The sequence below is a fragment of the Rhincodon typus genome, chromosome 10, assembly GCF_021869965.1.
Source record: "Rhincodon typus isolate 14 chromosome 10, sRhiTyp1.1, whole genome shotgun sequence".
NCBI lineage: Eukaryota > Metazoa > Chordata > Chondrichthyes > Orectolobiformes > Rhincodontidae > Rhincodon > Rhincodon typus.
The window spans coordinates 23,063,351-23,090,984 of NC_063341.1; the positions used below are offsets into that span (position 1 = coordinate 23,063,351).

The window sequence follows — 27,634 nt, forward strand, 5'->3', positions numbered from 1 at the left end:
TTTGAAGCACTGTTGAAATGTAGTGACTGTTGCAATATAGAAATTTGTTGTAACTATAAACACCTGTTATTGGAAAAGTATCAGTCTATTAGAAAGGATGTAGTAGTAGAGGTTTTAGAAATACATAATATAATCAAGCAGAGTCAGCATGGCTTCATGAAGGGGAAATCATGCCTGATGAATTTACTAGAATTCATTGAGGAAGAAACAAGCAGGATAAGTAAAAGGGAAGCAGTCGATACAATATATTTGGATTTTCAGAAGGCATTTAATAAGGTACCATGTATTATACTACTTAATAAAATAAGAGCCCATGGTGTTGGACATAGTACACTAGCATGGATAGAGGATTGCTAACAAATAGAAGGCAAAGAGTTGGAGAATGAGGGTATTTTCAGGATGGCAACCTGGAACTCATGGAGTGCTGGAGCCACAATTATTTCAATATGTATTAATGACTTGGATGAGGAAAGTGAATATATTATAGCTAAGTTTACAATGACACAAAAATAGATGGGAAGGCGAGAGATGAGTATAACTCAAAGAGTCTGCTAAAGGATATAGACAGGTTGGCGGAGTGGACAAAAACTTGGCAGAAGAAAAATAACATAAGAAAATGTGAAGTTATGCACTTTGGCAGCAAGAATAGATGAGGTAAATATTATTTATGTGGAGAAAGACTGCAGAAAGCATCAGACTGAGGGATCTGAGAATCCTCATGCATAAAGTACAAAAAGCTAGCAGTCAAGTTCAGTGGATAATAGGGATGGTAAACGGAATGTTAGTCCAAAAGGGAATGAAACATAAAAGTAAGGAGGTTTTGCTGAAATCATACAAGACTATGGAATACTGTGAGCAGTTGCGGGCCCCTTTTCTAAGGAAAGAACGATTGATATTGGAGGTAGTCCAAAGAAGGTTCACTAGACTAATCCCAGGTATGGAGGGACTCTTTTATGAATTGGCTCTATCTTATGAGTAGGTTGAGCCTGTACTCTTTGGAATTTAGAAAAATAAGAGATGATCTTATTGAAACATAAAAGATTCTTAAGGGACTCAACAGGATAAATGAAGAAAGGTTGTTTCCCCTTGTGGGAGAATTTAGGATCAGAGAGCATTATCTCAGAATAATGGATCACACATTTAAGGCAGAGTTGAGGAGGAATTTCTTTTCTCATGAGGGTAGTGAATCTGTGGAAACATTTATCACAGAGGATTGTCAAGGCTGGGTTTTTGATTATATTCAAGGCTAAGATGTACAGATTTATCAGTCAGGCAATCAAGGGTTAAAGGGAAAAAGCTGGTAGGTGAAGTTGAGGATATCAGATCAGCCATGATCTCATCGAATGGCAGAGCAACCTACTTCTGCTCCTATGTCTTGTCATCTTATTAAATCTGCGAGCAGGACATATTATTCAATGAGTTGTTAACGGGAACTTTTATTGCACTGCAGGAAAGCTAAGAAACATCAAACAAAAGGCTGCATTTGCTTTTGCAGATAAACAGGGGATGATGCCTTTGCAACAACAAAAATTCTACATTGTTGAATGATATCTTCACCCAACACTTACATCTTAGACCTGGGCATCAATTAAATTCTGTCCGGCTTGTTGTGCCTGATGATGCGTCACTCTGCCATGCTGAAAGTGATGATCTTCCCAGTCAATGACCTCACCTCTAACTCCTGATCTCCCAGCTCCTTATCAATAACATGCCCTCTTTGTGCACTCCAGTCATGCAGACCAGGCCAGAATTATGCAGCAAACACCACCAGTGTGATCCAAGAATTGGAAAGTCATCTTGAGGACCCCTATTATTTGTTCCATGATGACTCTGTTGGAAGAGTGGGCTGCATTGTATCTGCATTCTGCCTCAGTCAGTGGGTTCCATAAAGGAATCTTCAACCATGTTTGGAGTGGGTAGCCCTTGTCTCCCTGCAGCCATCCATGTAAGCCATTTAGCCCTTCGAATAAGGCAGGAAATTGAGAGTTCTCAAGAATATAGACATTGTGACAGATTCCAGGATATCTGGCATAGACTTCAAAGACATGGCAGTGATGATCACAGTTATATTGGACATTGATCAAGTGGAACCCTTTCCTCATAATGAATTCAGTTGCTTTTTAATATAGCACCCTCACAGCAATGTAAGTACAGAATATAATGTTCTGCACGTGGAAGAAGCGAAACATGTTGTAATATCACACTGATTGGACTGTAAAACTGAGCTCGACAAAGGGAAAAGAGGTGTTATCTTGCAAAGATTGAATTTGTAACATTTGTGGGCTGAGTAGTGGGAACTTCCCACACAGATTCCCAGTGGATCCTTGAAATGATCCTGTCGAATAAAAATTAAGTGTTGCTGTTATCTTAACAACCACTGGGATGGGATGGCCACACACTACTTCAAGAACCAAGTCCTGCTGCAGCAGCAAAAGCCGTTTTGTAAGGTCTTCCAGGACACCCTCAGTTTACCATAGCACTGCATTTTGAACATCTGGAGGAACTGATAGTAAGGACAACAGATTCTGGCTTTCCTCAACCACCTCTGCATCTTGAAAGGTCAGTCTGCTGTAGCTTCTCCTTCTGGAGACTGTGTGTCAGCTGCTGAAAGTTGCTGTTATTCATGGGCTTGCTGTTAGCTTATAACTCTTGCTTTCTTCGGTGTTGACTTTGTAGGATTGTGACAGTGATGAAAGCATCTGCAGTCGCTTGATGCTGTGATCCTATGTGGGGTATATCAGAAACAGAACAGCTTCTCAATAATAAAAACAGAAAGTGCTGGAGAAACTCAGCAGGACTGGCAGCACCTGTGGAAACAGAAACAGCGTTAACTCTTTGAGACCATTCTGACTCTTCTTCAGAACCCACTGATGTGATTCCTAAGCAGTCATACCAAACAGAACTGAGGCTTTGTCGTAGGCCATGATACAGTGTGGAAGGTAGGCCTCCCAGAAGGAGGACAATGTAATGCCTCTACATGGATCCCTGACATATTACATCTAATGCAGATATATGCAGCACAAGCTATCTCACAAAACAACATTGGGATTTTTTAATTGACAGACTACTCCCTCCTTGCACCTCCCACTTCCCAACTCACCAAAAATGCAACATTGAATATAAGAGCCCATGTTCTTACATGAGTACAGTTCAGTGTAAGAGGAAAGCAGCACTGAGCCTTGTGTAGCAACGAGATCTTTGGAACATGTTTGAAAATTGGTAACTGCAAGTGACACTTTTAAGTTCACTTGTAATCGCCTCTGCTTCACAGAGATTACTAAGGTTAAATTCGCATGATCAATGGCATGGTCATGATTTCTTGGGCCAATATTTTTGATATGCATTGTTGGTCAATGCATGAGCTACACATGATTTGGTGGCAGATGATAAGTCATCTGACGATCCTCACATTGCCAATAAATGCCCTGACAGGTAAAATAAACAACCTTCTTTTGCCCACTGAAAGTGTGTCGACAGCCATTTTTCATACTTATTGCACAGTTGAGACTTGGTGGAAGAGACACTAACCAGCTTGTGCTTTCAGAGTGAGTTACAGACCCTGGAAGTCATATTCCCCACCCCCACCCCTTATGTACTTACTTGTGGAACTATCAACCCCAGAAGTTCGCAGACTTGCCAAGTTCCCATCTAACCCATTCATTTGCCAGTTATATCCCCTACTTTTTCCCTCAGCCCTTGACCTACTGCATTCTGTCAACGTGGGTTTGAAAGTCAAAAAAATTGAAGATTTCTGTGTATTTTTAAAATCTTTAACACTCTGTCACAATGCTGCCCAGATGAGTTGTAACATGATGTGCCGAGGCTAATGTTACACTGATGCTGACTTTTGGGGATGAAGATTGGAGGCAGTCATTGTTCATTGAATCTGCATGAAATAGTGAATTTTTGAGTTATTGGGAAAGGCTGGATAGGCTGGGACTTTTTTTCATTGGAATGTAGGAAATTGAGAGGTGACCTTACAGAAGTTTATAAAATAATGTGGGGTATGGATAGAGTGAAATGACAAGTGTCTTTTTCCCCAGGGTGGGAGATTTCAAGACTAGGGTGCATATTTTTAAGGTGAGAGGAGACATGCGGGGCAATTTTTTTAACACAGAGAGTGTTTGGAATGAACTTCCAGAGGAAGTGGTGGATGTGGATACAGTTACAATGTTTAAAAGACATTTGGATAAGTACATGAATAAGGAATGTTTGGAGGGATATGGACCAAGCGCAGGCAGGTGGCACTAGTTTAATTTGGGATTGTGGTCAGCATGGACTGGTTGGATGTTTCTGTATGACTCGATGACACTATGACCTAAAGCCCAGAGAATCAGTTGACAAGCTGCAGCCACCAGGTAATCTCTCTGACTTACAACTTGGGAACTAGTGTCCTACAGCTTCTGACTAATAGCTGGTAGAATCACAAACTGCAAATAAAAGAAATATGTTTAGGTAATAATGTGATGCAAGTGCACAGAAACAAAGTGGTCTCTGCTCACTAGCAGCGTTGAAACTTTAAGGGGAAAATTGGAAATTTTTTTTTTCTTAATGACAAGAGTTAGAATTTTTATTCTGGCCATTTTTCCCCAAATTTCTCATCAATGTCCTCACTGCCCAAAGGCTGGGACAATTCTTCCTGTCGGCTAGACTTATGGGTGGGTGATATGGGTAGCGTGGACAAGGGTAAGTGGGTGAATGGCATCCAAATCATTAGTTTCCTACTATCTCTGGACTCATGTTCCTTCTGGGCTCAAGCTCTCTCTGGACTCAAGCTCTTCTGGCTCCCAATTCCATTCATCTCCTGCATTCAATGAGCTCATACTTTGTCAGCACTGGTCACAATCCACCAAATAAACCTGTCCATTTCCCCTACTCTGTTTTCTTCTACCAAGGAGATCAATAATTTGCTATGAGCTTCAATTTTAGCAAATGCTAAAACACTGTCAATTGACTTCTGACGTCTGTATAAATAGCATAAACAGACATTTCTCTGCCCACTACTTCACCCACCTCGTACCAAAAATACAATCAAATTTGTGAGGCATGACCTATTGCCTCTCTTCTTGATCATCATTGAGGGTAGAGCTACATAAGTGGATCCCATGCTGCTGAGAAAGTTGACAGCTGGGAAGTGCAAATGATCTATCTTGGCCTCCCTGAGTTTCCCTGTGTTACAAATGTTAGTCTTCAGCCAATTTGATTCACTTCACATAACATCAAGAAACTTCTGAAAGCATTGAATTTGACAAAAGCTGAGACACCTGGTAGCACAACTGAAGAACTGTGCTCCAGAGCTAGCCAACCCCCAGACCAAGCCGTTTAGCTTAATAAATGCAGCTACACCTTTGGCATCTTGCTGACAATGTAGAAGATTTCTCAGGTTTGACCTGTCCATCCAATGTAGTCAATTACTGTCCCGTTGATCCATTCTCTATTGTCAGGATAAAAGATATCATCAATAGTACTATCAAGTGGTACTTACTCAGCAAAAACCTGCATGCTACTTCATCAATGACCCTCAGTCTATCGTAAGGTCAGAAGTAAGGATGTTTGCTGATGATTTCACAATGTTCAGCACCATTTGCAACTTCTTAAATACTAAAACATATGTACACATGCAACAGAACCTTGACAACATTTGGGCTTAGGCTGGCAAGTGGCAAGTAACATGCACATCACAAAAGTTTCAAGCAATAATTATCTCTAATAGGAGAGAATCAAACCATCATCTCCTGGTTTTCAATGGAATGATATTTGCTGAATTCATCAACATCAATATTCTTGGATGATTACTATTGATTAGAAAATTAATTGTTCCAAACTAAATACTATTACTACATGGGCATATCAGAGAATTGGAATCCTTCAATGAGTAACTGCAGATTCCTCAATGCCTGTGCACTGTGAAAAAGGCACAACTCAGCAATGTGATGGAATATTTTCCACTTATCTGGATGAGTGCAGCTCCAAAAACACTCAAAAATCTTCACATCATCAGAGCAAAGCAGACCACCCAATCATCATCACTTGCACCACCTTAAACATTAACTCCTTCCACCTCCAGCACCCAGTGGCAGCCATGACTAACATATACAAGATGTCCTCCAGCAATTCTCCACACTTGTTTTGACAGCACCTTCCAATCCAGAGACCATCTAGAAAGACACGAGCAGCACAGGCATGGAACACCATCACCTGCAGTTTCACTGGAACGCCCGCATCATCCTGTCTTGGACGACATCAAATTTCCTCCACTGTTGCAGGGCCAAATATCGTAACAGCATTTTCTATCAGCACTCTAAGTGAATCTATACCATATGGACTGCAGCAGTTCAAAAAAGCAGCTCACCACCTTCTCAATGGTAATTACAAATGGGCAACAAATGCTGGCTTACCCAGCAAAGTTCACTTCACGTGGAAGAATAAAATGAAAGCAAAAAACTTGCAGCTAGCAGGAATGACTTCAAACATTTTGAAGATCACCTTTCCAACGGTGGGGGGGTCACTCTCATAATAGGTTCTGTAAGCAAAAGTCTTTGGAAAGAAGCAGCTTCCATGTCTAGGTATTGAAAATTTTCTTGGGCTTTCAATTGCTCAGCTCCTTCATTCACTGCTATACTCTCATTTGTTCACCCTCTTAAATTTAAGGAAGCTCAGGAAACATGTATCTGATTTAAAGACAAAATCCAGCATTAAAGATGGTCTCAACTGCTTTGTAATAATATGTCAAAAGCAGACTCACCTGTCCCATGAGAATTCTATGCATGCTACCAGAAATGCTCAGGTTAAATGCAGAAGTCATTTAGTCCCTGCTGATTCCTAACATGCCAGAAATCTTTGCTGGGTTACATACTGCGCGCACCAACACCTGCGTATCCTGGCAGATTAAACTGTGTCTGATTCTGGCCACATCACCTTTGGAAAGATTTTGAAGGCTTGGATCGGGTGTTATGTGGGAAGACGAGAGAAGTTGAGAATATTCTCCTTGGAGCAGAGCTTATTAAACCTGACCCTTCAATTGGGGTTTATTTTTTGAAAGGGTAGAAACATGTTTGCTTCTCGGTATTCTGAATAAGTAATTCCAAGCAATTTGCCTGATCCCAAGGGGAAAAAAGTATTCCAACAGAAAGAAAGTGTTTTCAATGCTTTAACTGCAATTCATTAAGTGAACTAGCACAGGACAAAAGTAGTGCTACATTCTTTCCCACCACCAACTGTGTCCCATTACAGTTATTTTGTTCTCTTTTTTGGAGTGAAACATTAAAATCTTCACTCTAGTGAAGCCTACATCATCATATTGTACGGAACCCAGTACCTCAAGGCAATTTCAGTAAACAGTGCCAGATATTTTAGTTTTTACTTAATTTTCCGTATTATATGTATATATTACGGATTAATCTTCTTGGAGCCAGCTTTAGTCATTGAGGAGAAGTCAAAATTGGATGTTTAGAAGTTTAATTTTCTTCAAAGGGTGATCAACTTGAGAATAAGGTTCTGGGAAGAAATATTGAAGACAACCTCTTTTTAGTCCTTCAAGATAGAAACGTTTTTGGAAAATAAGGTGATTGTGGCAGAAGAAATGCAAGGGAAATTATTCCCTGAGAAAATTAACAGCTTTCGTATCTTTAAGATTTGATTGCCCATAACGTTGGTAAGACAGATTTTTTTTCTTTTTATTTCTCTCAGGAGAAGGAGAGGGAGAGTGACAAAGCTGGTACATGGGGATGAGGTAGATACTGCAAAAAAATGGGGTGACCATAGATGGATTTGATTGCCTTTTTGCATCCTAGTTTTAAAATACAATAATAAAATGACAAAATCAAGATATAAATTTAAAAAAAATCTCAGGCTGCTCCATGACAAGAACCTGAGAAATAAGAAAGGAGATAAACCATTCAGTAAGACCATGGCTTCTATTTCAACTCTGCTTTGCTCTGTATTCCCATATTCCTCGATTCCCTCAACAGCCAGAATTCTGTAGATCTTCGTCTCAGATATATTTATTCACTGAGCAAACTCTTTGGAGAAGGCAATTCCCAATATTCACAAGCTTCTGACTGAAGAAAATCATTTCAATGCCTGAATTATTTTTTCTGAAACTATGCCTCTAGTTCAAGCCAGGGGAAACAGACTCTGTATCTCTCCTGCCAAGTCTTCTGAGAATTGTATACATTTTGATGAGCTGACCTTTTCAGAGAATGTAGGTCCATTCTATTCATTTTTTAACTATTCATGGAATGTGGGCATTGCTGTCTGCACTGGCGTTTATTGCCCATTCCTAGTTGCCTTTGTAAAGGTGCTAGTGAGCTGTCATCTTGAACCGCTGCTATAGGTACATCCACAATGCAGTTAGGGAGGGTTTTCGAGGATTCTGACCTAGTGACACTTAGGGAATGGTGATATATTTCCAGGATACCAAGAACTGCAGATGCTGGATTCAGAGTCAACACAGTATGGGGCTGGAGGAACGCAGCAGGTCAGGCAACATCAAAGGAGCAGGAACATCGACGTTTCGCTACAGGAGGGGAAGGGAGCTGGGAAATAAATAGAGGGAGACAGGGTGGGGCTGGGGAAGGTAAGGTAGGATGGTGATAGGTGGATGCAGGTAGGGGGTAGTGGGGATTGGTTAGTGGAAAGGGTGGGGTGGATAGGTGGGAGAGAAGTTGGACAGGTTGTGTCAGGTCAAGGAGGCAAGTGGGAGAATGGGTGGGGCTGGGGAAATGTAGGTGGATACAGGTGGACATTGTAGGGAGTGGTCAGTGGAAAGGGTGGGGCAGATAGCCGGGAAGAAGATGGACTGGTTGTGTCAGGTCAAGGAGGCAGGGTTGAGAGGGAGGATTGGACGTGGGATGAAGCAGGGGGTGGGGATATTTTAAAACTGGTGAATTCCATGTTTAGGCCATTGGGCTGTAGGCTCCCGAGGTGGAATATGAGGTGTTCCTCCTCCAGTTTGCATGTGGCATCATTGTTGCACTGGAGGAGGCCCAGGATGGACATGTCACCCAGGGAGTGGGAGGGGAGTTAAAATGGTTAGCGACTGGAAGGTGTTGTCAATTATCATGTACAGAGCACAGACGTCCCATGAAACGGTCCCTGAGTCTGTGCTTGGTCTCACCGATGTAGAGGAGGCCACATCAGGAACAACGGATACAGTAGGCCAGGTTGGAGGATGTACGGGTGAACACCTGTCTGATGTGGAAAGTTTGTTTTGGGCTTTGGATGCAGGTGTAGCATCTCCTGCGATTGCAGGGAAAGTTGCCGGGTGTGGTGGGGCTAGTGGGGAGTGTGGAGCAGATGAGGAGGTTGTGGAGTGAGTAGTCCTTATGAAAGGTAGACGGGGCGGGGAGGGAAATGTCTCTTTGGTCATGGGGTTGGATTGTAGGTGGCAGAAGTGACGGAGGATGATACGCTGGATGCAGAGGTTGGTGGGGTGCCTCGCTCTTGCCTCCTTCACCTGACACAACCTGTCTATCTTCTCTCCCACCTATCCGCCCCACCCTTCCCACTGAAGTGATATATTTCCAAGTCTGGATTGAAGTGGTTTGGAGAAGAATTTGCAGGTGGTGGTGTTCCCCTGTATCTGCTACTCTTGTCCTTCTAGGTGGTAGTACTTGTGGGTTTGGGAGGTGCTGTCTATGGAGATTTGATAAATTTCCACAATATGTCATGTAGATTGCTACTGGGTGTGTGTGGTGGAGGGAGTGAATGTTTGGGAATGTAGCTCCAATCAAGTTGGCTGCTTTGTCCTGGTTAAGGTTAAGCTTCTAGAGTATTGTTGGGGTTGCACTCATCCAGGCAAGTGGGGAGTATTCACACTCCTAACTTGCACCTACTCATAGGACAACCATCTTATCCCAGGAAGAAATCTAATGAACAATTGTTGCATTGTCTCAACCTCTCTTCTTAAAAAAACCAGGACAAAATACACCACTTAAAGCCATAGTATCATCACACCTCCTCTCTTAACCAAAAGAGCCATCAATATATAGAGGTGGCTTCATTTTTAAAAACCTTTAGGCTTGGGTTATTAGTACACTACAATACATATACATTACACTGCCTCTAAGCATGCAAACATTCACCCCTACTGTCCATTTCAGTCTGTTTCTTTTCCCAAAACCAAATGCCTCCATTTTCCTTTATCAAAGTTGCGACTATGTGTCAGCAATTATGTTCACTCATCCTGCCGCATGTATAATTTGCAAATTGAATGGCTGCAATAATAAGCTCCATAAAAATGATCTGGAATTTTTATCCATAACTTCTTCCAAAATCTTTAGGGGGTTATGATCAGTATATACAATTGATTCAGACAGAGTACTGGCAACATAAATGTTGAAATGTTACAACGCCAATGCCAAACTCAAGGTCTCCTTTTCAATTGTGGAATATTTCTGTTGATGATTGTTCAGTTTTCTGGGAAAATATTCAATAGATCTTTCTATCTTCTCGTCATCTTCTTGCAAGAGTACAGCACTAACATCCACATCACTCAAATCATTAGCCACTTTGAATGGCTTTGCGTAATTAGGTGTGGCTAACCATGAGGCAGTAGTTAACATAACATTCAGGCTGTCAGATATCTTCTGATTTTCCTCCATCCACTGAAAGTTTCTGCATTTTTTTAACAAGTACATCAATGGAGCAATCACACTGCTAAAGTTTGGTATGAACTTCCGATAAAAACCATTGAGACCCAGGGATCGTAGTACTTCCCTCTTCGTTGATGGAATGGGAAACTCACCAATAACTTTTGTTTTCACATCCTGTGGGGCCATTTGTCTATGTCCAATAACATGGCCCAGGAATGTGACTTGGGCTTTTGCTAACTCACTCATAGCCAGGTTTATCACTAAGCCTGCCTCTCGAAGTTGATTGAACAATTCTGATCGATGGTCCAAATGTTCATTCCACGTATGACTAAAAATCACCAGATTGCCAATGTACGCTGCACAATTGGGTAATCCCAAAATGACTTTATTGATTAGTCTTTGAAATGTTGCTCGTGCATTTTTCATACTAAATGGCATGGCTTTAAACTGGTACAGTCCATTTGGTGTCATGAAAGCCGAAATTTCCTTTTTGAACCTGTGCCAACTTTAGAAGGCTAAGACTATAAGGATGTTGCTTAATTGGAACAACATCATGTGTAATCAGAATAATACTTCCCAGCTTATCCCCACATATCTCCCCATGTGATTATGATAACACTTTCAGGTCATTTCAGTTTTCTTCTGGAAGGTAACCCAATAATTTATCCCAATTTTTTGAGAATTCCCTCATTGTTACAATTTAATTTGAGGAATGTCCAACTTAGAATCATCTGAACTCTGTGTTGTAACCAGCAACACATTGTCCTTTTGCTTTCCTTCCCTATCAAAATACCTTTTGAGCATATTTACATGACACACTCTGTGAGATTTCTTTCTAATTGGCATTCTTATCAAATAATTCACCTCACTCAATTTCCTTTCAATTTGATAAGGCCCACTAAACCTAGCCTTTAAAGGTTCACCTACCACTGGTAGTAATGCTAACATTTTATAACATTTTCTAATGAAACTACGAATTTTTGATTTCTTGTCTGTGTCCTGTTTCATCACATGATGTGCAACTTTTAAATGCTGTCTAGACAATTCACCCACTCTATTTAATCTTTCCCTAAAATTTGACACCTAGTCCAAATATGTGATCTCTGAACTCTGACTTATCAATTTTTCCTTAATCAATTTCAGTTAATGCTTCATGATTCATGGATAAAGACACCGGAAAGTCCTCGGCATATCACATTTATTATGTTACTAAAGTGGTAAATACGGATATTGAAGTTTAAGCTCCATCATCTGAGATCTTTCATTGACTAAAATGATTTTTTAAAGGAAAAACAAGTACCCAAAATGGCTTCAGTGGTCACTTGACCAGAGAATAAAGCAAGTTACAGTGTCTATCCTTTAGCGTAAAATGCACCCTATACCAAGTGTATTCTCACCGAAGTCCGATGCAGTTGTGGCAAGACTTCTTTATTCTTATGCACCAAGCTCCTTGTAATAAAGGCAACCATTCTTAATTGCTGTAACAGGCTGTCAACATTCTGTGATTAATGGACAAATGTACTCAAATTCCTCTGCATATCAACATTTGTTAGGTTTCCATCCATCCAGACAGTAGCATGCTTGGCTTAGCAATTTTTCCATCTGTGCTCCCCATTCATTGTTCTTCAAACTTTTTTGCATTAAACCTAAAAACACTTAATCCTCTTTCTACCCAGTACAAGCTTTCCTGTGATCAAGGAAGATGAGACTTGAGCTAGATAGTCTAGACACAGCTAAAATAAAGATAGATTTATGCAGGAGTGGAAGATCTGGAAGGAATTGATAGCATCTCTACAGATGGAGATCCATTACCTTTTTATCTTGGACTTATAGCAGTATCTTCCCAGTGAGGTAATCAGTTCATCCCCACCATAGAAATTACAAGAATTTTCTTTCATGGCGAACCAAAACATCAAAATGAAGTAAATTTTCAAATGAAAAACAAACATTAATCACTTCCCCCTCACATTCTCCCTCCGCCCAGTAGTTTCTTGTTTGTGCTTTTAGATTTACCTGAATCCTTTCCTTTCAGCTTCCTTCACTTACTTCTTTCACTTTGACAATATTGCTGAAAATTTGGAACATAATTGTCATAGACACAGCCAGGGTAATTTTTAAGGCACAGAACAGACTTTGTTTAAATGTGATGCTTATCACTGACCTTTAGAACCTCTCATTATTCACGTGAATAAACTGTTACTGCATAGCAGTCTTTGATTTTTTTTAATATTAATTTGTTTGTTTCCCTCTTTTGAAGATTGCTGAATCATGGATTCACAGGTTACCCTACAATATCTGTTCAAGAGACTATTCTTATGAAGCATATGTAAACAATAAATGTCAACAAGCTATTGGATTACACATGACACTTTGGAGCAGCAGTCTTTTTTTAATTTACTCATGGGATGTGGGTGTCACTGGCTGGCCAGCATTTACTGTCTATCCCTCGCTGCCATTGAGAAGGTGATGGTGAGCTGCCATCTTGAATTGTTGCTGTAGGTTGACGCACAATGACCTTAGGGAGGGAATTCAGGATTTTGTCCTTGCAACAGTGAAACATTTCCAAGTCAAGTTGGTGACTAGCTTGGAGAGAAACTTGCAGTTGGTGGTGGTGTTCCCATGTTTCTACTGCTCTTGTCTTTCTAGATGGGAGTGACCGTTGGATTTTAAACAGCAGTAGAAAGCCTGGTTATTATTCCCTATTCTAGAAAACTGAAAGCAATTGTAGTGCGCTATTTCCATTTGTTCCCGAGGTCAGACTATGCAGCATAATTCAAAATTATGAGAAGAATCTGGGAGTGTTTGGTCTCTAAGGGTTAGTACCACATGATATGGTGCATTTACCCACTAACTTATTGCATAGAGCTGTTTTAATACTGTATTGGCACAACTATCCAAATCATCTCTGAATGATTGGTGCATTGAAATCCTGTGTTCATGAAAGACCCGACATAAAGCAAGCCTTTCATTCTTTCCACTGCAAAAATCTTCATTTTGTTTTTACACACAAGAAAATAAACACAGCAATGTCACTGATCTTCCTTCTCAGATATTAAGGGAGACTAGCTGTCATGAAAATAGGCTTTATAATTTTTAATGTTTATTTGTGAACATAAAGACAAGTTGGTGCAATCACATTTGAACAATATTATCACATTGTATTAACAACAATTCATATTTATAAAGTTTTTTTAATGTAGTGAAATGTCTTAAGGTGCTTCACAGACAGTAATCAAACAAAAATTGACAGCATGCCCAAGAAGGTGTCTTTAGGACAGTGACAATAAACTTGCTCAAAAAGATAAGTTTTAAGGAGTCTCTTAAGGAAGTAGTACATATAATTGGAGAAGCTGAGAGTTCCAGGAATTGAATGCCAGACCTGAGGGTTTACACAACTGAAGGGTAGCTATATTTGAGGAGTGAAGGAAGTAAGAGATGCACAAGAGACCTGATTGGGACAAACACAAAGCTCCTAGAGGTTTATAGGTGTGGAAGGAGTTACTGAGCTAGGAAGGGAACATTATGAGAAATTTGAATGCAAAAATGAGATTACTCAATTTGAAACCTTAGCAGACTGGCAATTGACATAGATCAGCAAGTGTAGCAAGATGGGTTGACAGGATTTACTATGAGCTAGGACAGAGCATGGACAGTTTGCACTAGTTCGGGCTTATTAGCAGTTCAAGCCAAAGACTGCCTAGTATGACTTTGGAACAATTAAATCTGGGGTAACAAAAGCATTAATGAGCCTTTCAGCTGCAGAAGGGCTGGAGATGAACAATAATATAAGCAGAAGAAGGCGACCTTGGAATCAGAGAGCACATCAGACTAAAGGGTCAGCTCAGGGTCAAGGAAGATGTTGAGGTTTTGAACAATCTGGTTCAGCATGAGGCCATTTCCAGTAAAAGAGGTGGAATGAGGTGCTATGCAATTAAGATTGTGCCAATGGCCAAAGATATTAATTTGTGTCTTCTCAATGTTTAATTGAAAGAAAGTTTGGCTCATCAAATACTGTACTGGATTTTTGACAAGCAGCATGAAAGGTGGAGGCAGCGGATGAGTGGAAAGAGGCAATGGTCAGGTGGAAAATAGTGTCTTCAATATATGGAATCTGACATTTTGCCTTCAGATGATGTCGCTGAGCACAGTATTCAGATGAGAATCAGGAGCACACCAAGTATGGATTCTTGAGAATTCTAGAACAGTACTACAGCTAATCCAGATTGTATTCTGGCTATGGAGTGAATCATAAGAATAGACATAGGTGACAGCAATCCCACTCTGTTGGATCATTGGAAGAGTTGCACTGGAAGAACATTATTCTGCATAGTATCATCACAAAAGTGATGCATGACTTCTCTGAATTTGTTCCTTCATCAATTAAAGAGGAAGTTGCAAAAAGCTTTTAATGAAGGCATGGGCTAGATTTTCTCTTTGGGAGCAGAAACAAGTCAAGGCTACTTCAAGGTCCCAAACTCAGCCCGCCCCCACAGGGAAAAACTATCGCTGAGCTCGGATTTCCCTAGGGCAGCCAACTAGGGGTCAGAGGGCAAGTTTGCCATCCAATTAAGGATGGCAGTGGGCTCGGGAAGTTGAAGGACTAATCAGAGGCTTCCAGTTTGAAAGGAGCAGCAGGCTGTCATGAAAGTAAGTAAGAAAGAGGTCACATCAACATGAAGGTACACACTATCCAATATTTTTCAAATATTTATTTTAAAAAATAGCTTCAGCAACCAGATCACTACAATGAGAAATGGGACTAATCCCTTTACAGGATGGATTGTCACTGGACCTGTACCCGTAGTAAGCAGGTATGGCCTGTAGCCCTGTTCTGGTAGTCATAGAAAAGACTGAGTATAATGAACAGGTCAGACAGCATCTTTACAGTTAATGTTCAGGTTGATGATCCAGAAAAAGTTAATGATGTGAAGTTTCACACTGGTACAGAGGCAGAGAAAGAGGCAAGAGAAGAAAAGGGAAAACGCGCAAAACAACCATACAATCTATGTTTGGTATCCCTAAAATGCAAGAGATAGGTACCCAATCTCACTCTGAACTCTCTTTCTTCAGCCTCCTATAGTGCTCCAGCAAAGTCCATTAATAGCTATTTATTCTCCTAGCCTGATCGTTATCCACTCCTTTACCTGTTCTACTGTTCTTCTCTCTCTTTGGTCTCTATGCCCACTATTGTTTACTCCTCCCCCTACCCCCACTCTATCTTCTGCATATAAACCGACATTTTCCTAGCCTTTTTTCTGAAGAAGGTCGAGGCCCGAAACGTCAGCTTTCCTGCTCCTATGATGCTGCTTGGCCTGCTGTGTTCATCCAGCTCTACACCTTGTTATCTCAGATTCTCCAGCGTCTGCAATTCCTACTATCTCTGATACAATTTTCCTAGCTACCATCAGTTCCGAGGCAGGGTCACTGAACCCAAAACATTAAGTTCAACATATACTCACAGAACAGCATCTCATCTGCTCAGGAACTTTCCAGCCTTTTGAAATGATTTGCAAAAATGTTCAAGGAGTTTTCAGAGATGCAAAACAGGCACAACATCACCAGCAGAATGGTCAGGTCCAAATCCATGCTTACAATCATGGATTCAGCCAGAACTTGAAAGTTTGCATTTGTTTTATACTCGTTTTGTGGTCTATGGACAATGGTGGCTGGGTCAGCATTTCTTGTCCATCCCTAATTACTCAGAGGGCAGTTAAGAGTCAACCATGTTGCTATGGGTCTGGAGTCACATGTAGGCCAGACCAGGATGGCACATTTACTTCCCTAAATTGCATTAGTGAGCCAGACAGGTTTTTACTTGATTGTTCCAGATTTTTATTCAATTCAAATATTATCTTCCTGCCCTCAGTACATTAACCTGTGGTTCTGGGATCACTAGTCCAGTGACATTTCCACTATATTACCACTTCCACTACTTCACAGCAAACATCAACATCTAGACTTTGGAAAGCACCAATGTAAGACAAAAGAGGGTCATAGAAAGATAAACGGGAATTCTTTCTTAATAACAGAATGAACACAAGCACGTTTTCAGAGAGGAAGACAGGTAATCTGGGAGTGCAACAAGTTGAAGAAGGGGCAGGATAAAGTAACGGAGGAGGATGGCCGGCACCACATTAGAGTTTGGCTCAATGTTCGCACATCATCTGCACAAGCACATGCAGCGGGCATACTCAGAAATAGAGGGTGCTGCCTTTTTCATCTTCCCAGCTCAGGAGTTGTACGGGCAATTGTAGCTCTCTTGCCACATCCTCAGCAAAGTCAGACCACGGGGAACAGCTACTCCTGGGAATTCGTACAACACGAAACCATCAGCGAACACCTCGCTCAATTTTAAACGACACGTGTTTAGTGCATCATCAAGACTGAGGCTCTTTCCTCACACATGCTGGTAAAGCGCCTTATGCGCTTGTAGGTTCCTCCTTCCAATCCACTTACGTCAGTAACTGCTGTTTGAAATATTCAAACCAGCTCCGCTTTTACCGAGAAGTCACATTGCAAGAGAGAGAGAGAGGCTGTAGCATCAGGGAATGAGCGGTAGAGACAATGTGGGTTCACTCATTCACATTGTTATTACTGCGTTTTCACATCACTGAAGGTCAGTATTGATTTTTTTTTAAAGAAACACATTTTTCTATTTCCTTTGTAATTGAGGACAGTGGTCGATTTTCTTCGTAGCAGCTAGTAGGAGGATTGTGTTTGGAGAGTCTGAAATTGGAGGGCAGGCGGAAGAGTATTGATTTTTTCGGCAATATCAGTACTGGCTCCTGCTAACGTGCTACCAATAAATCAGTGTCTGAATAGCGCTGGCGCTTTTTATACCATGCATTTGGAACATCCGCTGCAGTTTCTAACAACAGCTCGCTATTTCTTGTCATACAAATATTTCAAATTTAAATATCACACCGAATGATTTGAGAATATGCCCCTTCTGCGGTCGGTGCAGTGTTGCGAATGATGCGGTCGTATGTTTATTTAGCTTTTGTTCCATTTTGCAATGGTGTGACTTGTAAAATGTTCACGAGGCTTTTTTTTTCTACCATGGAGGTACTCGGCTACACTGTGACGTGGGTCAGTTTCAATGCAGAAATGACCGGTGTATCTCCTTACTCTGGCACTGCGATGGAGAGGACGACTGTACCGACAACAGCGATGAGGAAAACTGCCGTGAGTACCAACAAATGACTGCATGCCAGAACAAGGGCAAAAGTAACCGGGGATCTGCAGCTAAAGGGCGCTTGTCGCCGTTGTAGGTTGTTGCAGATTGTGCTGGGTCCCATCAGGACCCCCGTGTTTCAGGAGACGCTTCAGTACGTCCTTCTGACTTCCCCTTTGCCGTGTGCTCGCAATGAATGGGAACGTTTTGGTTTTGCATTTAGGAATGTAACAATGCATTCGTTGGTTAGTCGAGGAACAGCAGATTTGTCCACGTGCCTGCAAGATACCAATGAACGCCTTGAGCTTGGACCCACCCCCCCCCCCCCCCCCCCCACTCCTTTACACCGCGCCCGCAAAGTACATTTCATTCATTCAGGTAGAGTGAACTCAAAGTAATCGGGGTAGAGGTAAGGTTCATTGTGGATTATTCGGTTGGATTTGTGGAGATAACACTTACACAAGTTAGAGTTCTGCAACTACTCTCCATCATTTCCCTCGTCGTGTTCTCTTCTAAACAAAAAGACCGGTATGCCTACCCCTGCTGTCATTTTTCATGTGTCAACCTTGGCGATTCAGTTGTTGGCAGGAAGTTGGAAATTGAGGTCTCACGCTGATTAGCTGTTCGCTGGCAGGTCATTTTGCCGAGTCATCGCACAATTGCAAATCCATGCGATTTAAATTGCCTAGAAAATGGGAGTGTCTTCGGAATGTAGCAGGCAGTCTTTAGAAACTGAGATAACAAGGTGTGGAGCTGGAGGAACACGGTAGGCCAGAAATTTCTGAAGAAGGGCCCAGAGCCGAAACGTCAGCTTTCCTGCACCTCTGATGCTGCCTGGCCTGCTGTGTGCATCCAGCTCTACACTTTGTTATCTCAGACTTCAGCATCGGTAGTTCTTGCTAACTCTGAGTCTTTAGAAACTGTTGTTTGATATGAACAGGAGGCAGGCGCCACTAAAGTAAGGAGAAAACTGAGACAAAAATTGAAGCACAATATAAAACCGGTGTCTGCTGTTCATTCTAGACAGGAAGGTCGTCAAAGCCCTTAACGTGATTAAGGAAAGATCTGTATCATGAGTGGTGTGAGGAAAATAGGGCATGTCAATACTTCCCGTTTATTTGTCCTTCGTGAACCACTGTAGTCAGTTTTCTTTGTAGCAAAATAAAGAGAACTGCGAATACTGAAAATCAGGAATTGCTGGAAAAACTCAGCAGGTCTGCAACCATCCGTGGACAGAAAGCAGAGTTAATGTTTCCCGTCCAGTGACTCTTGTTTACAACAGAGAAGGGTCTGAAGAAGGGCTATAGAGATGTAAGGCATGGAAACAGACCATTAGGTTCAAATCGCCCATGCTGACCAGATATCCTAAATTAATCTAATCCCATTTGCCAACATTTGACGCATATCCCTCTAAACCCTTCTTAATCATATGCCCGTCCAAGCTTTTAAATGTTGTAATTGTACCAGACTCCACCACTTCCTCTGGTAGTTCACTCCACACATGTACCACTCTCTGCATGAAAAGTTGCCCCTTAAGTCCCTTTTAAATCTTTTCCTTCTCATCTTAAATCTGTGCCCTGTAGTTTTGGATTCCCCTACCCTGGGGAAAAGACATTAGCTATTTACCCTATCCATGCCCTTGATGATTTTATAAACTTCTATAAGGTCACATCTCAGCCTCTGTTGCTCCAGGGAAAATAGCCCCAGCCTATTCCCTCTCTCCCTGTAGCTCAAAACCTCCAACCCTGGCAACATGCTTATAAATCTTTTCTGAACCCTTTCAAGTTTAACAAAATCTTTCCTGTAGCAGGGAGACTAGAATTGCGTGCGATATTCCAATAGTGGCCTAACCAATGTCCTGTACAGCCACAACATGACCTCCCAACTCCTATAACTCAATGTACTGACCAATAAAGTCAAGCATACCAAACACCGCCTTCACTACCTTGTTCTAACTGTGACTCCACTTGCAAGGAACTATGAACCTCCAAGGACCCTTTGTTTGGCAACACTCCCCAGGACCTTACCGTTAAGTGTACAAGTCCTATCCTGATTTGCCTTTCCAAAATGCAGCATGTCACATTTATCTAGATTAACTTCATTTGCCACTCCTCTGCCCATCTTATCGAGGTCCCATTGTACTCTGAGATCACTGGACCTGAAACGTTAACGCTGCTTCCTCTCCACAGATGCTGCCAGACCTGCTGAGTTTTCCCAGCAATTTCTGATCTTGTTTCTAATTATTTGTAGTAGTTTGATACAACTGAATTATTTGCTGTTCTGTTTAGAGGATATTTAAGAGTCAACCATGTTGTTATGGGACTGAAGTTGTAAATAGGGCAGAGCAGGAAAGGACAGAGAAGATTTTTTTAGTAAACCAGTCTGGCCTGTTTATTAATATTATCTTATTTCTTAATATTCCCAATTTTAATGTAAATTCTCAAACAACCATGATGTGATTTTTTTTTAATGCCCATTTTCCGAATTATTGGTCCAGACCTCTGGATTATTAGTTCAATAGCAAAACATGTACATCAAAACCATAAGAATTAGTCAGCTGTACAGCCCCTTGAAGCCATTCAGTAAGATCGTGAATGATGTTTGACCTTAGATTTTGGATATGGATAAGTTGAAGTATCTATTCCCGCCTTAAATATATTCAACAAAGGAGCATCAACAGCTCTCTGGGTTAGTTCACTATGAAGATTTGAAACCCTTGGAAGAAATTTCTCCTTGTTTTAGTCTTAAACGATGTGCTTCTTGTTCAGAAACAATGATTTAACTAGAAGAAGCAACTCTTTAGCAGCTATCGTAGCATGTCCCTTTTTAGAAGCAAATATGTTCAAATTAGATCACTTTTTATTTTTCTAAAATCCAGACAATATCAACCTATTCTGAGCTTCTCATAGGACAATCTTCTCATTGTAGGTTTCATTCTAGTGATTTTCTGCATCATCTCCAAGGCAATTATATCCTTCCTTCGCTATGGAGATTAAAACTATTCACAGTATCCCAACTGTGGATTTATCTCAAACCCTGTATAATTGTAGCAGGATTCCTGACCTCTGCATTCTAAACCCCTTGCAATTTAAAAAAAAAAGTATTTTTAATCAACCTGTTTAGAGTTGTTATCACAGACCCCTGGAACAGGTGGGAGTTGAACTGGGCCTCCTGGTCCAGGTGTTAGGGATACTACCACTACACCACAACACATTATGTGCTTTCCAAGCAGTTTGCTGTGCTTTGCTAAATCTGCACTTCTTGAACAAAAGCACTCAAATCTCACCCAACATCAACGTTTGAAATTTGTTTTCTCTATTGTAGAAAAAATTTTAAATTCTTCTTGCTAAATTGAATACCCTCACACTTCCCTCTATTATATCCAAAGTGTTACCTTGTTGTCCACATTTCTGAATCCTTTGAAGCCTCTTTATGTCCTTGTCACAGCTGACTATTCTATCTAGTTTTCTACCACGAGCAAATTGAATTTATTATTTTTAGTCTAAATCATCAATATAGAATGTAAATAGATGAGGACCCATCATTGATTCTTGCATCACAGGTAAAGATGTGTCTTTTTGCTTTTCTGTATTTTTGATTCTGGACTGAAATAAGAAAATTATTGTTTCAAAAACTAAGGATTGCTGCACACATTTGGAAGAAGTAACCGGACACTCATTGTAGATACTGTTTACACAGCTGTAGGTTCAAGCGGTAGTAGAAGAAGGTACATGTGAGCTGGAGCCAAGGACTGTGTACAAATGAAGATTCAGCCAGCAACAAGTAGTTGATTAACTGCTCACTAATCCACAGATCATTAAAAAAAGACCTTCTGCTTGCCAGCACTGTGATTTGGTTCTCGGTTAGCTGAACAGTTTGGGGCTGTGAACAAGGTAGAAGCCATCCTATCTCCACATGGTCAGGAGTTGTCTCTGTTTTCTGCAGTTTAAAAATATACTTTGTACCTGAAGAAAACTGTTTTATCTTCAGTAGTTGCTGCAAGGTGTAATTTCTAAATAAAAAGTCAGAGGCCTTATATAAGTGTGAACTTGTCATCCTCTGCCTCCTACAAATAAGTGAAAGTATCCAGAGAAGGAAGACTGAGTAACAATGAGATAACAAGGTGTAGAGCTGGATGAACACAGCAGGCCAAGCAGCATCATAGGAGCAGGAAAGCTGATGTTTCGGGCCTAGACCCTTCATCAGAAAAATCAGAAAAATACATAACATTTTGCTGATGAAGGGTCTAGGCCCAAAACGTCAGCCTTCCTGCTCCTATGATGCTGCTTGGCCTGCTGTGTTCTTCCAGCTCTACACCTTGTTATCTCAGACTTTCCAGCATCTGCAGTTCCTACTATCTATAGACTGAGTAACAATGTCTCGATTAGCACAAGAATCATCTCAGCAACCCTGTCAACAGGAACCACTGATATGCCTTTCCAGTCTTGACACCCATGTTTATGTTCCTGTGTTTGTGTGTGTTTAAGGGGGAGATAAGGAGATTAGAGTTTTAAAGTCTTTTTTATGTTGACATTTCATAATTGTTTGCCTGTAGCTAGTGTCTATTTGCTTATAATTAATTGTAATTCATTTTAAGTACAGAAACCTGGTCTCGCTTTCTGTCAACCTGGGTCTGACAATGAGCTAAATGAGGGAATTTGACACATATTTAAATCTTTAACTTAAGATATTTAACTTTTATAACGACTTCTTGATTTCTAGCACTACTGCAGTGAGGTATAACTCAAATGTCCCATTTAGCCCTATTTTTGTACTTTCTGTCCATTAACCAATTCTTTATTCATACTCATCATCCCAATTACCATGAGCCTGTAGGTTGTGAAACAACCTTTTTAATTAGGCACATTATCAAATACCAGTTAGAAATCCAAAAGTATTACATCAACTAATTCTACATTGCCTAGCTACTCACTAGCTACATCTTCACAAACCTCAAATTAGTCAAACACAACTTCTCTTCCACAATTTATGTACGTAATAATACCATACACTATCAGACCTCGTGCTTTATAAAGTTCTGTATGACTTCAAGCTAAAATGAATTTTGTTAATAAAAACTGTGTTAGATTTGCAAAACTATAACACTGATTTTAAAAAAGTACCAATTAACATGAAACTAATCCACTTGATAGAGGCTAGGGAGATTGAAATGGACACTGATTTCTTACGCAAAGCCTTGAAGCTCCCAACACACTTTGAAGGGTAGCAACTGTTTCTTCTTAAAGTATATATTACCCCTCCCATCCAGCTGCTGGAGATAGTTATTTCACAGAGAGCCATGTAAGATTTCTTTCTAATCTGTAACTCTTTGTCAAACACAAATTCTTATTCAATATATAAAGACTATTTGCGTTTGCTTTTGAAATCATAAGATTGTATGACCTTATTAGTATCAATGTTGACATACACTGTCAGGAGCAGGAGTTGAGAGAAAACCATATTTCTAGCTTTCTTGATACAATTTAATGTTGCACAATCCATTGTTATTTGATTCATATACAGAATAAAGTGATAAAGCTGTAGAAATGGAAAGGGTGGTTCACAAAGTCAGTTGTTTAGTTCTGGTATCAATCCGACTGAACAAATTGAACTGCATAATGAAATTTCCCTGTAAACTAATGGGTCAACTTAGTAAGTAATGCAGTATTAATCCATTGTCAATGTCTATTTAGTTGAGATGTCATTTTTCTGCCAGTGATTAGGAGATATCCCATCACTGAACCCTAATGAAAAGCGTCCATATGTAAAACGTTATGAAGACAAGATTGAGCTTGATTATCGTGCTTTCTATTGTTGAACAGCACACTAACTTTACCACATCAAGAGTAGTTACTTGTACCAAGTGCTTCTCCAGAACTGGATGTGCATATGGTCAATGTCTCGCACATGAGAAGGACTGAAACTACTGTACAATAATACAAAACAATCTGTTATTCAGAGATAACAAGGTGTAGAGCTGGATGAACACAGCAGGCCAAGCAGCATCAGAGGAGCTGATGTTTCGGGCCTCGACCCTTCTTCAGAAATGGGGGAGGGGAAGGGGGTTCTGAAATAAATAGGGAGAGAGGGGGAGGCGGATAGAAGATGGATAGAGGAGAAGATAGGTGGAAAGGAGACAGACAGGTCAAAGAGGCGGGGATGGAGCCAGAAAAGGGGGGTGTAGGTGGGGAGTTAGGGAGGGGATAGGTCAGTTCAGGGAAGACAGACAGGTCAAGGGGGCAGGAGATGGGGGTGCGGCTTGAGGTGGGAGGAGGGGATAGGTGGGAGGAAGGACAAGTTAGGGAGGCGGGGACAAGCTGGGCTGGTTTTGGGATGCGTTAGAGGGAGGGGAGATTTTGAAGCTTGTGAAGTCCACATTGATATCGTTGGGCTGCAGGGTTCCCAAGCGGAATATGAGGTGCTGTTCCTGCAACCTTCGGGTGACATCGTTGTGGTACTGCAGGAGGCCCAGGATGGACATGTCGTCTGAGGAATGGGAGGGGGAGTTGAAATGGTTCGCGACTGGTAGGAGCAGTTGTTTAGTGCGAACCGAGCGTAGGTGTTCTGCAAAGCAGTCCCCAAGCCTCCGCTTGGTTTCCCCGATGTAGAGGAGGCCACAACGGGAACAGCAGATAGAGTATACCACATTAGCAGATGTGCAGGTGAACATCTGCTTGATGTGGAAAGTCTTCTTGGGGCCTGGGATGGGGGTGAGAGGGGAGGTGGAGGGGCAGGTGTAGCACTTCCTGCGGTTGCAGGGAACAGTCCCGGGGGTGGTGGGGCTGGTGGGGAGTGTGGAGCGGACAAGGAAGTCTCGGAGAGAGTGGTCCCTCCGGAAAGCAGATAAGGGTGGGGAGGGAAAAATGTCTTTGGTGGTGGGGTCGGATTGCAGATGGCGGAAGTGTCGGAGGATGATGCGTTGGATCTGGAGATTGGTGGAGTGGTACATGAGGACGAGGGGGATTCTGTTTTGGTTGTTATTGCGGGGAGGGGGTATGAGGGATGAGTTGCGGCTTTCCTGCTCCTCTGATGCAGCTTGGCCTGCTGTGTTCATCCAGCTCTACACCTTGTTATCTCAGATTCTCCAGCATCTGCAGTTCCTACTATATCTGAAACAATCTGTTATTCATTTCTTTTTGCGCAGTCTGGTTGCCTTCCTCCTATTCACCTTCATCGTTAACACTGAGGATGTCCATGCATATGTAGTAGTCTTAGACACGGCTGCTGATGGCCAGACTCTGTGTGTTGTCCGCCTCCTATTGCACTGAGAAAGTGGTGGGCTGCCTTCCAAATGAGAATAGTGATTTCAATGGTGATGCTTGGAAGGAAATTCCAGGTCTATGAGCTAGCCATGATGAAAGAATGATAGGATCCATGCAAATTGGGATAATGTGTGTCTTGGAGGAGAAATTGAAGGTAATAGCGTTTCCATGATTGCAGCTCTTGCCCTTTTTTGGTAATGCAGGTCATTGATGTTGTTGAAGTAAGTTTGTAAAGATCGTGATTCATGTTCTGTATTTACAATATCATACAGAAGTCTGGTGATGGCGCAGATGGTATATTGTATCTCATGGCTGGCTTTTCAATCCTTTGTGGTGTCAAGCTAGTTGTGGTTGCATTGAGAATGACAAAAAAATTGTTTGAATCATTTGGGATATGATCTATTTGACTTTTGAAATAATAACATTATCTTGAATTCTGTTTATACCACGCAGAAAATAATCATCAACACACTTGTTCAACTAGTTTAATACGCAAGTAAGTTATGAGGGTGCAAGCTATGCATCTAATCATTAAAAACCTACATAACCAGAACTTAAGAACTTCTAGGATTAGGAAATAGACTTTTGGCTGCCATTTTTTTTGATCTTCAACCCCACTAACAGACCTATCTTGATGCATTGTTCTTCAATTTATCACCCAACTTTCCACTGTCCTTCCAATTACTTAAACTACAGCTAATCCATAGATTTAATTTCTATATTTTCACCTTCTGCCATCATGACCCCACTTACTTGAAACTACTCACTCATTTTCTCCCAGTCTAAGCCCTTATTCTTTACACCTTCACTCTTATCCTCTTCTTTGGCTCAAACTGACGGTCCATAAATTGGAGTTTTCAGTTGACTATCCATCTTCCTACAGCTGACGTCCATGCTTTTCTCAAGGTACTCAGTCATGTTTTCATCATGTCCATAACCCAGACCAATGTCATCTGCAAACACATTGAGCAAGCAAGACAGGAAGTACCATGGTCAGTTAGAACATGCAAAACAATCAGGCAGAGGAAGGCGCTCAGTACTGATCCTTGGTGAAACCCAAATTTGCCTTTGAAACTGTCTGAATCTCCCAGCACTGTTCCTTACTTTTGTCTGGTACACCCTATACTAATTGTATGTTTAAATCAACAAGGAAGAACCGACCATGTTTTTGGATTGTCTTGGTTGCTTCTTTGCCTGCAGGTATTTTTTGATAAATTTCATCCATCAAGGCTGGTTAGTTAATTGATAAAGACCAGGGATCAATGTTGTGACCTTCCCAATTCACAAATATCAGTAAATGAGGAAACTCTGTAGAATTAGCATTTCTCTGCATTGTTGCAGTAGACTTGTGGAATTTTCATAATGCCTTGAATTAAAGTGTGAAAAATTGAATGTAGTACGTTTCTAGATTTGCTTTCTAATTATGCGGGCTGTGTCTGGAATAGAGTGAGAATTTTGAGTTGTATTCAACACTTGGTGAAAAATGAAGGTGACAAACACTGTCAATAGCTTTGGTAGGATCAGTGTAACGTAATGAGTTAACAGCATTGGAATAAAAATGTGATTTTTGTTTTTTTTTATTAAGATGCTGAAGACAGCACTAATAAGTTACTTTTACCTTGTATCTGAGCATTAAAATGTTTCCTGTACTGTATCTAAATGTACAGGTTATTTTAATAAATTACTATCTATCCCTGGTTTATTGAATGAATACCATTCTTATTGTTTGGTTTAGATAATTTGATAGCGTTTAGTGTGACATTAATCCAGAACAGTTTTAATTCCTTCATCTCTAAACAAATAACCCCAGGACAATTATTGAAAGGTGAGCATGATTTTATCTCTAGCAAGAATTGGAATTGTTAAAGTGTAAACAACATCTTGTTTTATAGTTTAAACTGACTTGCCACGAGGAAACAATACTATAGGTTATAGATGAAGAGAAGATCTTACTTGCCTGTATATCTTGCAAGGTAATGTAATCTGCCAAATTCACCGGGCTCACGAATCATGAATGGTCACCATTCTGACTTGGAAACATTGTTCTTCCTTCACTGTCTCTGGGTCAAAATCCTAGAATTCCCTTCCTAAGGGTATCATGGATCTACCTTCAGCACATATACTACAGTGGTAAATGAATCAGCGTAGATCTCCTTCTCAAGGACAACTAGAGATGGGCAATATATGCTAACCAGCCAGCGATGCTCATGTCCCACGAGTGAATTTAAAAACAAAGTGCTGGAGGTCTGGTAGTGCCTAGTCTGCAAGACAACAACTTTGGCTAGTTGTCTATTGTTCCCATCTGGAATGGAAGAGAGAAATTTTAGTCTAGGTGATCATTAATCTTCCTGGTTCCTCAATTGCTTTGGGTGCATTTATGTTATAAGCATTCGCATTGTTGTCCATACTATTAGATGAAGTAACCATCTTGTTATGGCTTGGTATTTTATTGAGACTGAAGTTCAACGCCAATAATTGAGAGATATAAAGAAATGTAGGTAAGATGGGTTTATTAAAAACTGGTGAGCTCGTTTCGTATAATAACAGCTTCCTGTTATTGAATATTGAATTCTTTAGTTCACAAATATTAAGTTCTGCTCCAA

At 40.9% G+C, this 27,634-nt stretch overlaps 1 protein-coding gene across 4 annotated transcripts in view; it reads left to right on the plus strand.

Moving 5' to 3' along the window:
* Positions 1 to 17,028: 17,028 nt before the first annotated feature.
* Positions 17,029 to 27,634, plus strand: part of lrp8 (low density lipoprotein receptor-related protein 8, apolipoprotein e receptor) — a 147,584-nt gene continuing 136,978 nt past the window's right edge. Inside the window, exons 1-2 of one of the 4 annotated variants that reach the window (XM_048601960.1) lie at positions 17,029 to 17,211; positions 17,661 to 17,780. In XM_048601960.1, coding sequence (XP_048457917.1) covers positions 17,160 to 17,211; positions 17,661 to 17,780 — 172 coding nt within the window. In that variant the 5' untranslated portion in view covers positions 17,029 to 17,159. Of the gene's footprint in view, positions 17,212 to 17,660; positions 17,781 to 18,128; positions 18,179 to 27,634 lie in introns of those variants that run through there. The other 3 variants (XM_048601961.1, XM_048601965.1, XM_048601962.1) reach the window with 3 other exon arrangements.